The sequence below is a fragment of the Telmatherina bonti genome (assembly GCF_933228915.1).
Source record: "Telmatherina bonti genome assembly, chromosome: 9".
NCBI classification, from domain to species: domain Eukaryota; kingdom Metazoa; phylum Chordata; class Actinopteri; order Atheriniformes; family Telmatherinidae; genus Telmatherina; species Telmatherina bonti.
In genome coordinates, this window is record NC_136627.1 from 33,360,104 (window position 1) to 33,375,082 (window position 14,979).

The 14,979-nt window shown below is 37.9% G+C and overlaps 1 protein-coding gene across 1 annotated transcript; it reads right to left on the reverse strand.

Moving 5' to 3' along the window:
* Nucleotides 1-5,501: 5,501 nt before the first annotated feature.
* dcun1d5 (DCN1, defective in cullin neddylation 1, domain containing 5) lies at nucleotides 5,502-14,033 on the reverse strand. Its single transcript, XM_079246343.1, has 10 exons — nucleotides 13,951-14,033; nucleotides 11,811-11,868; nucleotides 11,587-11,629; nucleotides 10,193-10,289; nucleotides 9,777-9,942; nucleotides 9,557-9,648; nucleotides 9,345-9,453; nucleotides 8,260-8,364; nucleotides 6,133-6,235; nucleotides 5,502-6,007 (listed from the first exon to the last, which is right to left on the reverse strand). The coding sequence occupies exons 4-10, from the start codon at nucleotides 10,255-10,257 to the stop codon at nucleotides 5,952-5,954; spliced, it is 696 nt and encodes a 231-aa protein (XP_079102469.1). The 5' UTR covers nucleotides 10,258-10,289; nucleotides 11,587-11,629; nucleotides 11,811-11,868; nucleotides 13,951-14,033; the 3' UTR covers nucleotides 5,502-5,951.
* Nucleotides 14,034-14,979: the final 946 nt, after the last annotated feature.

Genomic DNA, 14,979 nt, shown 5'->3' on the forward strand with positions numbered 1-14,979 from the left:
AGACTAGGAACTTGTTTCGGTGATAAAGTGTTGAATAATAAAAATAAATAAATAAAAACTCTGAATAATAATATAAAAGTAGAAATACAGCTATTTTACAAATAAGGTAAGGGCATGCAGAGAAATTAACATATATACATACATTTTTAAAAAATATATATATATATAATAAAAGTAAAGGTAAAAGTAATTTCGTTTGTAGACATGCAGATATGTACAATATGAACAGTAGCATCCAAACAACCGTGTAAATTAAATTTCTTATTCTCATTCTTATTAACACGCGACCCTGAATTGGATAAAGCTGTTAGAGAAATGAATGAATGAATGTACAATTAAAAAAATTAACAATGGACCGTAAAACGTTTAAAAAAGTTATTCTTCTTTTAAAACTAGTCTGTGTTTACCTCATATTACCTCTTATGTTTACCTCGAACAGCACAACAGTCACAATCGTTCGTTCACACTGAATATAAGTATTAAAATACAATCTTAAAATATGATGATTTTAAATATGACTGGGTGGGATTTTATTTATCTTTTATGAGGAAATCATGAATGATAGTAAAAAAATACTGTTGAAAAATTAAACGTGGAATAAAATATCAATGTTGTGTGGAACATACAAGAATTTGGAGGTACAAGAAAGAATAGTCAGCTTTTTGGTATTTTAGGCGCCCCATGCTTTTAAATTCTATTTAACAACATACATAAGCGGCATTTTTAATTTAATATTTAGTATTTAACACAGCACAACAACGACTTCCATATGTTAGAAAATCATCTGCAGAATTAAAAACATTTTCAGCTGAAAACGTCACTAAACCAATACAGCATATTTAAAAAGCTACTGCTCTCTAGTGATGGTAAGCTGTAATTGCATCAGTACAAAAGACGTAGAAACTACACACTATATATATATATATATATATATATATATATATATATATATATATGTGTGTGTGTGTGTGTGTATATATATATATATATATATATATATATATATATATATATATATATATATATATATATATATATATATAGATAGATAGATAGATAGATACATAGATAGATAGATAGATAGATAGATAGATAGATAGATAGATAGATAGATATATCTCATCTCGTCTTCGTGCTGCTTATCCGGGGTTGGGTCGCGGGGGCAGCAGCCTAAGCAGGGAATCCCAGACTTCCCTCTCCCCAGCCACATTTGCCAACTCTGCGGGGGGGATCCCGAGGCGTTCCCAGGCCAGCCGAGAGATATAATCCCTCCAGCGTGTCCTGGGTCTTCCCCGGGGTCTCCTCCCAAAGGGACGTGCCTGGAACACCTCACCAGGGAGGTCCAGGAGGCATCCTGACCAGATGCCCGAGCCACCTCAACTGGTTCCTCTCGATGCGGAGGAGCAGCGGCTCTACTCTGAGCCGCTCCCGGATGACCGAGCTCCTCACCCTATCTCTAAGGGAGAGCCCGGCCACCCTGTGGAGGAAACTCATTTCAGCCGCCTGTATACGAGATCTTATATATATATATATATATTGTATATATATATCTTATATATATATATATATATGAGATTGTATATATATATATATATATATATATATATATATATATATATATATATATATATATATATATATATATGTGTGTGTGTGTGTGTGTGTGTGTATAGCACGATCTGTCGTGCTATACACACTGCTATTTCTGCTATTAATCTTTAACATCATCAGAAAGGAAGACATCTACAGTGTCATGTGAGAAAATGTACTTTACACTTTCCTGGAGGAGACTACAACAGCAACACAACCATCACTTTAGTTTATGAAGAAAAGGATTAAACAGCTGCATTTGGAAGAACAGAGTATACAGGACCGACTGTAAAGCAGGTAATCAAATATGTTTCTTTTGTTCAATATATTCTAGATGTAGATCACATTCATGTGTTATTTTACCACAGAAACCATAGACTTAAAATGTACTATTAAATGTTTAAATGTTAAACTCCTTTTTGTCTATCAGCTCCAGTTTGAGCCAGTAAACTTTGCAATTTGCAGTAGAAGCACTAAAATACTGGCCTGTAGTTTCAGAAGCCTTGTGATCTGTTGCGAGTTGAACACATTCATCTGTTTTCTGTTCCTGATATCTTCCAGTATCTTTTGTTTGTGTTTCCAATGAGTAGAAATCCAGCAGAGGAAATTCTCACACTCTTGTCATTTTGAACAGGATATTTTTCCACATTTATCAGATTTTAAAGCTTGACATTTTCCTTTCAGCGGAACACAGAAATCTCTACTTTTCTTATGGAAAAGCCAAACAGCAAAAGGTTGGTAAATAAATTCTCATGACATTCAGAGTTGTATGCATGACTTCCTGATTAATCCAAGTTTTTTCAGTCAGATTTAGCTGCACTTTGCTTTTATTTCCTCTGCAACTCACATCTTGAGCAGACAACTGGCTTTTTATGTGTATGCTGTTATCGAGGCTAATATTTATGCTCAAAGATTGACTTCCAATAAAAACACTTTGGGATCTTCTTTCTTTGCTGTAATCAGTTTTTTCCATTCAGTGCACCTGAGCCAGAAAAACACAGCAGACTTTATTTCTTCTACAGGTTTAAAATGCTAACCTGGTGGTTAACTTTAACAGCTTTTCTGGCTGGCTCAGTGATTACAGGATGGGCAGCTTCCGGCCGGGGAGCTGTGACTTTTGCCCCCGCCTGCAGAGTAAAAGCACATCCAGAGGTAGAACTAACTTTAAACTGTGGAGACAGAAAGAGCGCAGGTGAGACTGAATATCTCAGCGGGAACGCTGGAAAAACTCTCCGTTTCATTTATTATAAAATGTTTTTCAACTTAAGATTAATTTTCAAGGAAAATATCAGCTATTGTTGAACTTAAAAATCAAAATTCACTCTCTTTGATGTTAAATAGCAGTTTAAATCATTTATGATTTCCCCAGAAACTTTCTAGAAATGAAAACCAATAAAACAAAACTCCAACAAGCAACTCAACCAAATAAAAAATTAGTTTATTAGCAAAAAGAAATCAGTTTCATTATCAATGTTGAACCAGTTGCATGTATCCTCCAGACAATCTGAAAGTATGTTTATTGTGATATTGTAAAATAAAAGGAAACTAAAACCCAAAACATTAAATGTACAATTTTTGTGGAGCAGATTGAGATATGAGAAATAATAGCAACAAATAAAAGTTGAGCTCATTGATGCTTTATTATGCATCTTATATATTAACATACAGAAAACATATTGATGCCATTTTGCATCATTCAGTTGTTGAATTTACTCATCTGTACCTCCTCACGTTTAGGAGTGGTCCAGTACTGGCACAGTCCCTTTGGAGACCTCCAGAGTTCCGGTTTCCATGCTAGACTGGACCCTGTGTGGATGCAGCCTGACGGGAGCCTGGTGATCCCCAACGCCAGCATCCTCCACAGTGGACTGTACTACTGCCTGCTGCAGGACAAGGCTGGGATAACACTGTGGCAGTATGAACTCCACGTTGATTCCAACAATCAAAACCACCACAATGATGATAAATATGAGCAAGGCAGCAGCTGTGCTTCGGCCAGGTTCAGAAGGAGCGCTGGATCTCCAGAGGAGAAGCAGGCCGGTGTCTCAGACGGGTTGTTTGCAGGAGCTGTAGTGGCATCAGTGCTGCTGACGTTTGTGGTGGGATTCAGCGCCGGAGCTCTGAGCCGGACTCACGTTCTCAGGTATATCCAGGGACGACAACCGTCTAACACACAGTTTACTAATGTTTTACTCAGTTTCACATAAAAAAATGTTGCAGTTTGATCTGCTGCGGAAACATCTCTGTGCTTTCTGGATAAACCGACTGTGTGATGGTTGGAAAGGAATGAAGTCACATATGCAGTTTATGAGCATTAAGCAGATTGTGCCAATTAATAAACCAAAATGAATCCCCTCATTCATTAGATTTAACCAAGAATTATGCTGAAACATTACTCTATAAATGTCATTTATTTAAAACTGCTGAAATTGATCACGAGAATCTCAGTTTTAAATCTCAGATTTAAAACACGGTGATGCAGTAAAAACAGAATAAAAAACTTATTACATACACTAACTCTATAAACATAATTCCCTCCTAGGTGCTTTGGGGCCATCGCTATGAGACTGCAGTCCTCAAAACGCCAAGCAGACGTGCCTGACCATGGCTCTCAGATCACCATGACAACCATGCCATCCACATACAACAAACAGGCCTCTGAGTCAGAAAGCAACTTTGCAAATTTGACTTTGACAAGCTTATTTCCTCCTGCCAAACCCCAGAGAAGCTTCCGGCACAAACCAGGGGGGGAAGAGGAAGCCACTGCCTATTTGGAGGGATGTGACCGTGTGGAGGAGGAGAAGGGTGATGCAGCAGGAGGAGGTGTGGAAGAAATGAAAGAAGAAAAAGAGTTTAATGGTGTTCACATGTTGGAAGATGAAGGGAATCAAACTGATACAGATGAAGACACACACAGTGAGGACAGGGAGGAGGAAGATGTAGACGGCACAGAGGGAAGGATGGATGAGGCGGAAAGCTCGAGCAGAGAGAATGACGATGAGGTTAGGAGAGAGGAAGATGGAGAAAAGACAGCAGAGGAAGTAAATGAGAAAGCAACAAGTGGAGATGTGGAGCAGCCATCTGCAGAAACTGAAGACGAGAAAAGCAGCAACAATGACATCACAGCATCCTCCTCCTCCTCTGCTCCCATCAGGGGGCGTCGCAGCCGTGTTATCCGCCTGTACCAGTATGATGAGGATGGTCAAAGGTTTTCTCACCTTCCAGACCCCATCCCTGAAGATCCAAGCCCCGCCCCCAAGCTGAAACAACGCTCCATCTCTCTAACACGCCTGAGTGCCATCATGGCTGCTGCCTCAGCAGGACCACTGGACCAGAAAGAGACAGACGCAACGGAGAGTGAGGAGAAGCTGCAGTTCCACATGGAGATCTGACGGATGGGACATTTTTATCTTCATCATGAAGCAGAAGGTTCTGCATCTGGTCCAGTTCATCCCGAGTCACCAGACTAATCCACCGTTTACCACAGTTATTGTTTTATTTAAAGGTCTCATCGTCTCAATTAACTGATTAAAAGTCCTGAAAGTTTTTACTGTTGTGTGAAGACTTACAACATTTATATCTGCCTTTCATAAAACGCTTTACAATTAGATTTTCTTTCGACATTTTTTATGACTGAAAACAGTAAAAGGAAGCTATAAATACCGATCGCTTGCGTTTTGGCTTTTATACATTCATCAAGCTGCACCATTTACCAACCTGGCCGCCAGCGTATTGTTAGTAAAATGTAGTTTTTAGCTGCCGAAGCTCAAAGACAAACTTCTGTTTCCCACATTCATCATTTATTAAGAAGCAGCTTCTCATATTTCCATTTCCTTTTTAATTATTGTGAAAACATCTATAAACAAGACACAACAGGAAAAAATAACCAATAAAACAAATTCCATGGCTCCTTCTGTCCATCTTTTCTTACAGTAAAGACACACACACACACACACACACACACACACACACACACACACACACACACACACACACACACACACACACACACACACACACACACACACACACACACACACACACACACACACACACACACACACACACACACACACACACACACACACACACACACACACACACACTTCAAATTAACACTGCTGGAAAAAAAAAACCCTACAGTGTGAAAACTGCATCCTGACGACAGCAGACTAACGTCACAGCCATGATCTTTGACGGGATGACGAAGAGTCCGCAGGGTCGATCCTGCAGTCTGTTTTCACGTGAACGTGTTGGTGACACCTGAAACTGCAAGTTCTTATTTTCATTTTATTTTATTTTCCCACCATTTTGTCATGTCATTTTTGTTTTCATCCTCTCTCCTTCTGTGGCGTCATCTGCTATGACATCGACCTCGTCTTCTGCCATTCCACAAACTCGTCTAGCAGCACGGGCCCTGCAGACAAGACAAACCCACAACGTCAGTAAGCTCTACCTCCGCCTCATTGGCTGATCTGCTTCAGAGACTCCAGTGAACGCCACCTTGGCATGGAGCTGCTGTGAAGCTGCTTTTATACTCACAAGCTCCATCTTCATCGTAGTTACTGAGCTCTGCGTTGATGGTCCTGCTGAACTCCAGAACGTTATACCACTGGTCCTTGTTCAGCCCCTTGTATTTTGACTGCTGTGGGAGGTTAAAGGGTGGGGGAGCAACACACAGTAGTGGAGGACAGTTGTTAGAAATATAGATTTTATATATATATGCAGTAGACATAAAATGTGACTCATCCAGAAGGGATCGTTTTAACATGGACTGTCCAGAGTCCAGACTTTAGCCGTGATGAAAAGATTCGCCAGTCATCAACAGAAATCTTTCACAAAAAATCATGTAACTGTACAGAAATAAATGTGGTTCCTCCTCAATAAAACTTTTTTACGCTTGGAGCACGGATTCTCAATAAGCCAAAATTTAGGTGTTCAAAAAAGCTTTCTGTAAGTAAATCTGAAAAAGACAATCTGATTGGGTGAAGTGTAACCGTAGGTCTTTTGGTACTCCTGGGTTGCCGTAGCCAGGTAGTTGAGGATGTACTTCCTCATTGTCAATTTGCCCCCATCTATAAAAATACAAGCAAACAGCTGGGTTTACGCTATGGAAATCTGCTGGATGGGTTCGGTAGGTGTTTTGTTTGCACTTCCTGCAGATTTGTTTGTACCGTATTTTTAAATCTGGCTCCTCTTTGTTGTAGGACGCCAGCTGTTGTAAAAAGCTTCCCACTGGGGTTCTACATAGCCGGCCGGTTCGAGGTATGGTGTTTATTATTTTTATTTAGTTATTTTAACTTATTTATTCTATTTTTGTGATGGTTGATTTAATTTTAAAAGGGGTTTTTTGTCTTTATCAAGAGGTGGCTGAGTAGTGTGGGAAAGGTTTATTCCTCCTTCTGGGCAAAGATATAAAAGGTAATCTGGATGTCAGCCAGCAAACTTTTATGGTTTTTGTTTTTTTACTGATTTCAATTTTTTTTTTTTTTTTTTTAACCTTTTAGACACAGCTACATTTACACTGCTGTTTTGTCCTTTTAATTTTTTGTATGGATTTATTTTCCTCATTTATGAGTGTGTCTTTTGGCCTTTTTAGAGTTTGTTTCTTCTGGTTTTATGGGGGAGTTTGGCTCCAGTTGTTCAGGCCAAGGATTCTGGAGGTCAGGACTTCACTGTGTCTGTGGCCTGGCGGGTTAGTTTGTATTGATTTTGGTATTTTCGTTTGGTTTGGGAAGTGACATTTTATACTCAGTTGCATGTGTTTTATTGTTGTTTTGTCCTGGTGAGCCCTGGTCACGGTGGGGAGAGAGGCCTGACCCTAGCAAATTAAATCCTTGAGTCCACAGCTGTAGCTCTCTTCTCGTGGACAACCCCGGATTCTTTTTATTATGTTATAACAGAAGTATTTTATTCTTATTCATTAATAAACTTTCAATTTTAATGATTTTCACTGTAGTGGTAAATAAAGCTTTGATCTAGAGAGGACTGTCTGTCTGTGGTCATTCTTGCACCATGTGTTTCCTCCTACACTCCAGACTGGGCCATTTGTTAAAGTTGTATGGTTTTGTCCTTGCACTGCCGGTCACAGTCGTATAAATACAGACATCTGTTATCTGTCCATCAGCATCTCCATGTTGTAAAAGATCCAGAAAATATTACATCAGTTTTAACTTCCCTGCACTGGTTTCCATTATGTTTTCAGACTCTTTCACAGACTTAACCATTGACTTTTTGAGCTCTTAATGGTCTCCAGTTCCAACGCAAACCTGCACACACTCAACTCCCATCTGTGCCTGAAACATGGCCGAAACGCAGGCGACAGAGCTTTGAGCCTATGAAGTTGTTTAATGAGCTTAAAAAGAAGATTAATTTATCTTACAACAAACTTATAGATCTTTTCTGTTTGGCTTGATTTCCCTCGATTATGCACAGCTGGGTTTTATTGCCTCAGTTCTGTTTTATTCTCTCGGTTGCTTTTATGCAGTTTCATTGGCTTGTTATCTGCAATTTTATTGTTGCTACTTTGATTCTGATTTATTTTAATATATTTCCGTGTTTTTTGCAACATAAGTTCAGGAATGTTATAATCATTAGAAGCAGATTAAAGATGATAATCATTATATACTTTGTCTCCTAAAACAATGAGAATGATCTAAATTATTTTACCTCCAAAAACTGGTCGAAGAGGGGGAAGAGAGGCCACGTCCTCCCCAGCAGCAAAGCTAGCATGGACTTAGCCGTGTCCATGTCTAAACTCCTCTGGTTCTTATCCTGGTAAAACACACAAACAGAATCAGAGGTGACAACACCGGGCCGGCTGATGCAAAGGTACAACACCGTCTGTCTGTCAGTCAGTCTGTCTGTCCCTGTACTGGGCTGTACAACAGTAAAGGTGTACCAGCCGAGCTATGAGCCAGGAGCACCGCTACATTTAGGAGCTTTTATTTGTGGAAAGGTTACAGAACTACAAACCAACATGTACCTGCAGGCAGTCAGATTTCATCAGGAATGTTAACGGTAAATGTACTCCAACGATAAATAAACTCAGTTATTAAAAAAGCAAAGAACTTCCTCCTCGTGACTTTACTGCCATCTGGAAAACACTGCTCATGTTTTCACAAGCAGCTGATGTTGGATGGAAATTATGATTATAGTCATACAATAAACCAAATTAATGACATTTTATTCTTTAACAATAAAGTTAAATTATTCTAAAAATGCATTTACTTTGTGAGTTCTGTTTCGAACCCAATAATAACCGATCACACAGTTCTGTCCATGAAATCTGATGCCATCACAGCTTCATCTCAAAGAAAAACAGTTACTCAAGAAAACATACTACATTGATATTAAAGAGCCAATAAAATAAGAAAAATAAAGGTTTGGAGGATTTAGGTTTTCAGTAAATTCTTGGGTACCAAAGACATGCATGTTAGAGTTCATTTATCACATGTGGGTCTCTTTGGATAAAAGCGTCTGCCAAATGACTGGAACAGAAAAAGGTAAAGGTTAAAGAGGGTTAAAGATCAACTAAAAAGCAGGTGGTAAAAACATGGCTGTTCTGCACCAATTCTTCCATAATCCTGCTTAGAATCACGCTGTTGTGGATGGTTGCTGTAAAGAAATAATTTGTTGCATCTGTAGTTACAGATCCTGATGCACTCCCCCATCGTATAGCCAGCTGAGAAGTTAAAAGACTCGGAAAAGGATGCAAACCTTCTCCACCAGAAACGCAAATAGAACCAACTCACCCTGGCAAAGTCAAAGGCATATCTGTAGATATTTTTGAAGACCGCGGAGTCGTTGAGTTCACTGCGAAGGTAATCCAGTTTGCTCCGTAACATCTCTGTGGAGTCACACCTGTGAATAAATGATGAAGGTGTAACTTATTCATAAATCTACATTTTTAAACATCATAAAAACTGAAAGCTGAAATTAAAAAAAAAACAAAAAAAAAACTTACTGTAATAATGTCATTCCCCTGAGCCACTCGTCTTTTGTGAAATACCCCATATTTGCTGCTTCTAGATGCCACGCTAAAACTAACATAATGATCTGGAAGAAACGATGGAACGAGTTCATGTCATTCAGTTGTAAATCCTCATTTACACCAAGCATCCTCGGAGAAAACAGTCACAGTTCAGAGACTTAACTCGACAGAGTAGAGAAATAGTCTGACTCACATTCTCTGGTTCCACACCGATGTCTTCACAGAACTTCCCCATGGCCTCTGGACCAACCACCTTGTCGGGACCAGCACACTTGTGGAACCAGGCCAGGCACTTCTTATTGGAAAACAGCGTCTCGGTCCTGATTGGCTTCACACTGCGGATCTGAGGTCGGGTAAAACTACAACACAGACCAAACATTTTCACGGACAGCTCGCACATGTTTCAGTTTTCAGCTCCGTGGGCAGAAAACGACTGAAAATATATGGAAAATAAGATATTATCATTGTCATTTTAAAACTCTGTCATGCTTAAAATGCAATGTCAGAACCAATAAATCCTCCCATTCTTCCTTACACAAATCCTGCCATCATAAATGCTCATGACAGACTCACCAAGTCAGAGTTACAAGCACATTTATACAAGTTTACCTTGTAATTTTACATTTGTGGTCATGGTCATCTGAATCAGGTAGTTTTCTCTTCTTCAAAGGCATTACAGAACCTTTTTTAGGCTTCACTAGCTGGGCTACAAGCAGGAAGAAAAAGGAGTATCACTGGAACTGATTCAACATACATAAATACATCCAAAGTTTACCAGAGTTACCAGATCTAGGCAGAGCTTGTTGTGACCTGCTTGCCAAACATCTTGTTTACTACACAGTCTGTAGTCTACTACTGTATAATGTTTTTGTTTACAAATGTTTTAGTGTTTAAACAGAGAAAACTTGGCATGTGGAAGCCGTGTTGACTCCAAGCCTCCCCCTTCTGGTGAATATTCATTTACTTTTTCACACTGCAGCTAAATGTTAATGCTAGGTGCATCTGTCAGAGTCTGAAGTAGCGTGTCCCCCCCCCCTTTCCGTATTTTTAGAAAAACCTAAAAAGATGTACTTTTCAGAAAACGAAAATTAGCTCCATCATAATTGGGTTTGTCTTTATGTTCTTCGTAGGAACCTCAGAGTTTAATCTCAGAATACCCATGAAATGCTGTGTGTATTACTATGCCTGAGTAAATTACAATAAAATAGAAATGTGAAATTTCTATCCTTGTCTGTTATTTGATTGTTCCCCCTGCATGGCAGAATAAACCCATGCTAACTATGATTCTATCCACACAGATGCCACTGATCACCTTCAGCAACTCTGACTGCAAATGTGCTAAATTTGACAGAATTGATCAAAAGGACGAAGCCGACATAAAGGTTTTAGTATGATACCAGCAGTATGTGCCAACACTTTGGCACAATTTAGTGCCATTTACATTTAATCAGTTGTGCTTTTTTTTAAAGTTTCTACAATGTGTAAACTAAAAACTACAACCATAAAACTATTTATTATAATAAAAATCTCTGCTCATCTTGTATCTTAAGTTTTGCATTAAGCCCCAAATGGGTTAAAGGTCATTCCTAAACATTATTTCCACTAAAATACATTTTAGTTCTTGTTTTGTTAATAAGAAGGAGTAAACTTTGAGTGACCAATGAAAATAAATGCCACTATCCTCTTTTATTACTTTTTGTCTTAATGTCTGATACTTCTGGCCCTCATACAGCCGATCTGCTTTGAGGGATGAATAATAATCAGACATCTTAAACTGTAGGAGAGAGTGAGAGTTTTTACTGCATGGTAATGACATAACAGAGCTTACACAAGGCTGTCGTGATAACCACAGCACAGTCTCTTCAGGAGGAAGGATGCTCTGTGACAAGTCTGGCCAGTAAGCTGTCTCAGTTTTCTACCAGTTTAACAACTCATTATGATGATCTACACTGGATACAAACATTAATCAATAAGCTATTAAATTTTTGGCATAAAGATCTTACCTGTATACTTCTGGCTGCTTTGTCCATTCAAGTCTAGAAGATTCTAGAAATAAAAAGTGAAAAATCCCTGTTAAACATATTCCTCCATTACATGAAAGAAGCTGGAGTCCAGTCTGATGCAAGACAAGATTATGGTTTTAATATTGTGGAGTTTAATATTACTGAATAAATGTTTCAGCTTTGTCTGTTACAAGAGTAAGAAGAGAGAAAATAAAACTGCTTACAAGCTTGTCCAGCGTTTCTGAAACTGTCCTAAAGCCAGCCAGACCGTACAGGTTCTACCTATGATCAGAGATTCAAAGCGTCAATCAGTCAAAATATGTCTGCATCTTTTATTTCTATTAAAACAGAGCAGAAAGAATTAAACAGAACCTCTGTAGCGACTTCCAGAGTCGCAGGGGAGGCAGAGGATGGGTTTGGTCTATTTGTACGACACGCCTTCAGCTTCCAGAGTAACATACATAGATTTGACATATTTCTCTGTTTATTTAAACACTGGTGTTCGTGAACATAACGCAAAGCGTAGGACGCAGTGCTAAATCTGCGAATAAACAGACATGTAACGTAAGAAACTTAAGCTTAGCGGGCAACGACAAATTACGGCCCTCCTCTATGACAAAACCTCTGCAACTGTCTGACAACCCCTGCTTAATAGTTCCACCCTTTACAGAGCATATCCAGCCATGTTCCGTATCACCATAAAACCCATTAAAACAAACCATCAACCCTGTGATCATTATCCCAAAACTATATATCCTATTTAATAGGAGCCATATTCATTTATAAATAATCTAAAAGGTTTTGTTTCTTTCTGAACCACATCCCCCCTGGGGATCAATAAAGTGTGTATCTATCTATTTGCATCTATGAACAGACACTAAATATCAGAAGAATAGTGGCACAAGAATCCCCAAACATCGTGAAACAATGTTTCAGTTGAAATAATGCACAACTCAACTGTAACAGAGATTAACTATACTCCATACCTAAACCCTTGTGGCATTATCAATTAAATCATATAAATAAATCTCTTTAAAGTTAATATCTAATTAATATATCTCAACAAACTCCAGAACATTGCAATACGACATTATAGTCTTACTCCTTTATTTTGCTGTTCTGTGTGATGACAGTAAAGCTTTCTCATTAATTCACATAGATGGAAGCAGTCAGTTCAAACACGTACTTTAAAACAATTATTTCCAATGATTAGCTGTACAATATTATACAAGTTAGTCCAAACACACACTTTAAAGCAATTATTTCCAATGATTATACTATACAAGCTGTACAATAATATACATGCAAAATAATCACCCACACCAGCCAGAAATCTCCCATCAAGTGAAAATTTCCCAGCTTTGTGCCAATCTATATTAGTGTTTAAGAGAAACATGTACTTAGGTCTCGATCAAAACTTGATATTTTAAGATCAATTGGATAAATAGTTAAAACTATTTATCTTTACATGCATTTCTAAATGTATTATCTTTTTTCTAGACTGTTCTTTCATTCATACCTTGCTTTATAATAAAATTTTGCCTGAAACATCTTTAATCAGTTTTTTAAAAGCAGAATATTTTAGCATTTAGGACGTATTGTAATTTGTTAATCTTTTCTACACCTGTGAGCTGATAAATGGGTAAAATCACGCCACCAGATTATTCACGGAGCAGCTGACACATGAAGCCACGCATCACGTAGGACACGAAGCCTTTCCATGGCAAAATAGGCGTCTGGGTGGAGATGTGGCCCTACAAGGACAAGACATGACCAGTAGGTCTATTCTACCACAGAAAAATGTGACTTGTGCTGCTATGCAGCTTTTTAAGCTGAAAATAACGTTATTCTGAAAAACAGTCACTTAAAGCTTGGGTTTATTTCAATATGCGTTTGACTGCATCGTGTTTGTGGTGTGGTATGTTTTATACCCAATGCAAAGTGGCTGATGTCGGAGGGTTATCGTTTATTAAGTTACTTTTTTTTTTCTTTTATTAAGTTACATAAATGGCAGAGGGACTCTCTGCTGATGCTAACATTAGCTGCACATGTCTAACCAGACTGTGACGACTCATAACCACGATTCAGGGAAATGTCGCTTATTAAATTTTACATTAAACGCCAAAACATGGTCTCGTATGATACAATAAAATATTAATTTACACAGAACTGGAACTCAGTGTTGACTTCTTTTGTTTGCTAGCTAACGTTAGCAATACACCGCGGGTGTCAAAGCTGCTTTGCTAACACACGCTAATTAATTAACATAAATATCAAATGATCATCAGATAAAAATCTTGATGATCAAATCAAACTATTATAGTTTATTAATTTACTATAACTACTTTAACCTGAGACACTTACCCTTGTTTGCTCTGCTTTGGCTGAAAAATCAATTCCACCTGCTTCTCCTGCCCGAGGTTTCTGCTGTAGCCGGCGTTTCCCTGGAGTGGGACATACCATCGCTCACTGGAGGGGTGTGCAGATTAATAAACATTACTGCATCTAGAAAAACCTTTATTAATATTAGTTATTAGAACTTACTATGAAAAATTAGGACATATCGTTTTATTTTAATGTAATATGTATTATTTTAGGTAGCGGAAAGACACATGAGTACTTGTGATAAATACAACGTCTCCCCTGCAGGAATGAAGAAGGTAAAACGTGCAGTCTTTTTAAAGGAACGATCCACTTTTTTTCGGCACTCATGTGCAGATAAACTCACGTGTTCACACCTGGTTCACACGCGCATTCAAACGCCTACTCCAACCTGACTCCAACTCTGAGCCATAAAACACAAGTTGTTTTCATTTATGAAAAAAAAAAAAAAAGAAGGTTAAATCTTTTGCTGGCACATTGGTTGCTTAGGTTGATTGAGAATGTAAATTTGTTTTTTTTTAAAATAACTAACCTATAATTCTTTTTTAAAAATGATTATATACTGCGTTTTTTAAAAAATGATAAACTAAAAACATTAGTTAGTTGACAAAAGTAAAACCATTGCCTTACTTGCTGCACATGCTGTCACTTGTGGCATAAGTTAGCTCTAAGTCCACCAATGAAGATGTGAATGACTTAAAGACAGAATCATCTTGAAAAAAATAAGTCAAAGAAAAATAAATGTGTTCTTTTCATTTTGTAAGGAAACATAACTTTAAAATTATTTAAAAGATAAACAATGCTGTGTGTTAATATAATATTTTGTGTTGGCATGTGGTCTCTGTTGCACTATTTCTTAATAATCGTGACAGTTTAGCTAAACAAAACACTAAAACACAATAAAACTATAACACTGTCATAGAAAATATTGACACATGGTGTTGCATCTTTGCCTTAAACCACATCTGTCTTTATAATTTAATTTATTCTTTACCCAAATAGGTTAAAAAT

Coding starts and splice junctions, on each gene's coding strand:
- dcun1d5 (XM_079246343.1), bottom strand. CDS start 10,257: ATGCCTTTGAAGAAGAGAAAACTACCTGATTCAGATGACCATGACCAC. Junction 9,649..9,776: donor TCGGTGTGGAACCAGAGAAT/GTGAGTCAGACT, acceptor CGTTTCTTCCAG/ATCATTATGTTAGTTTTAGC. Junction 9,454..9,556: donor AGGGGAATGACATTATTACA/GTAAGTTTTTTT, acceptor ATTTATTCACAG/GTGTGACTCCACAGAGATGT.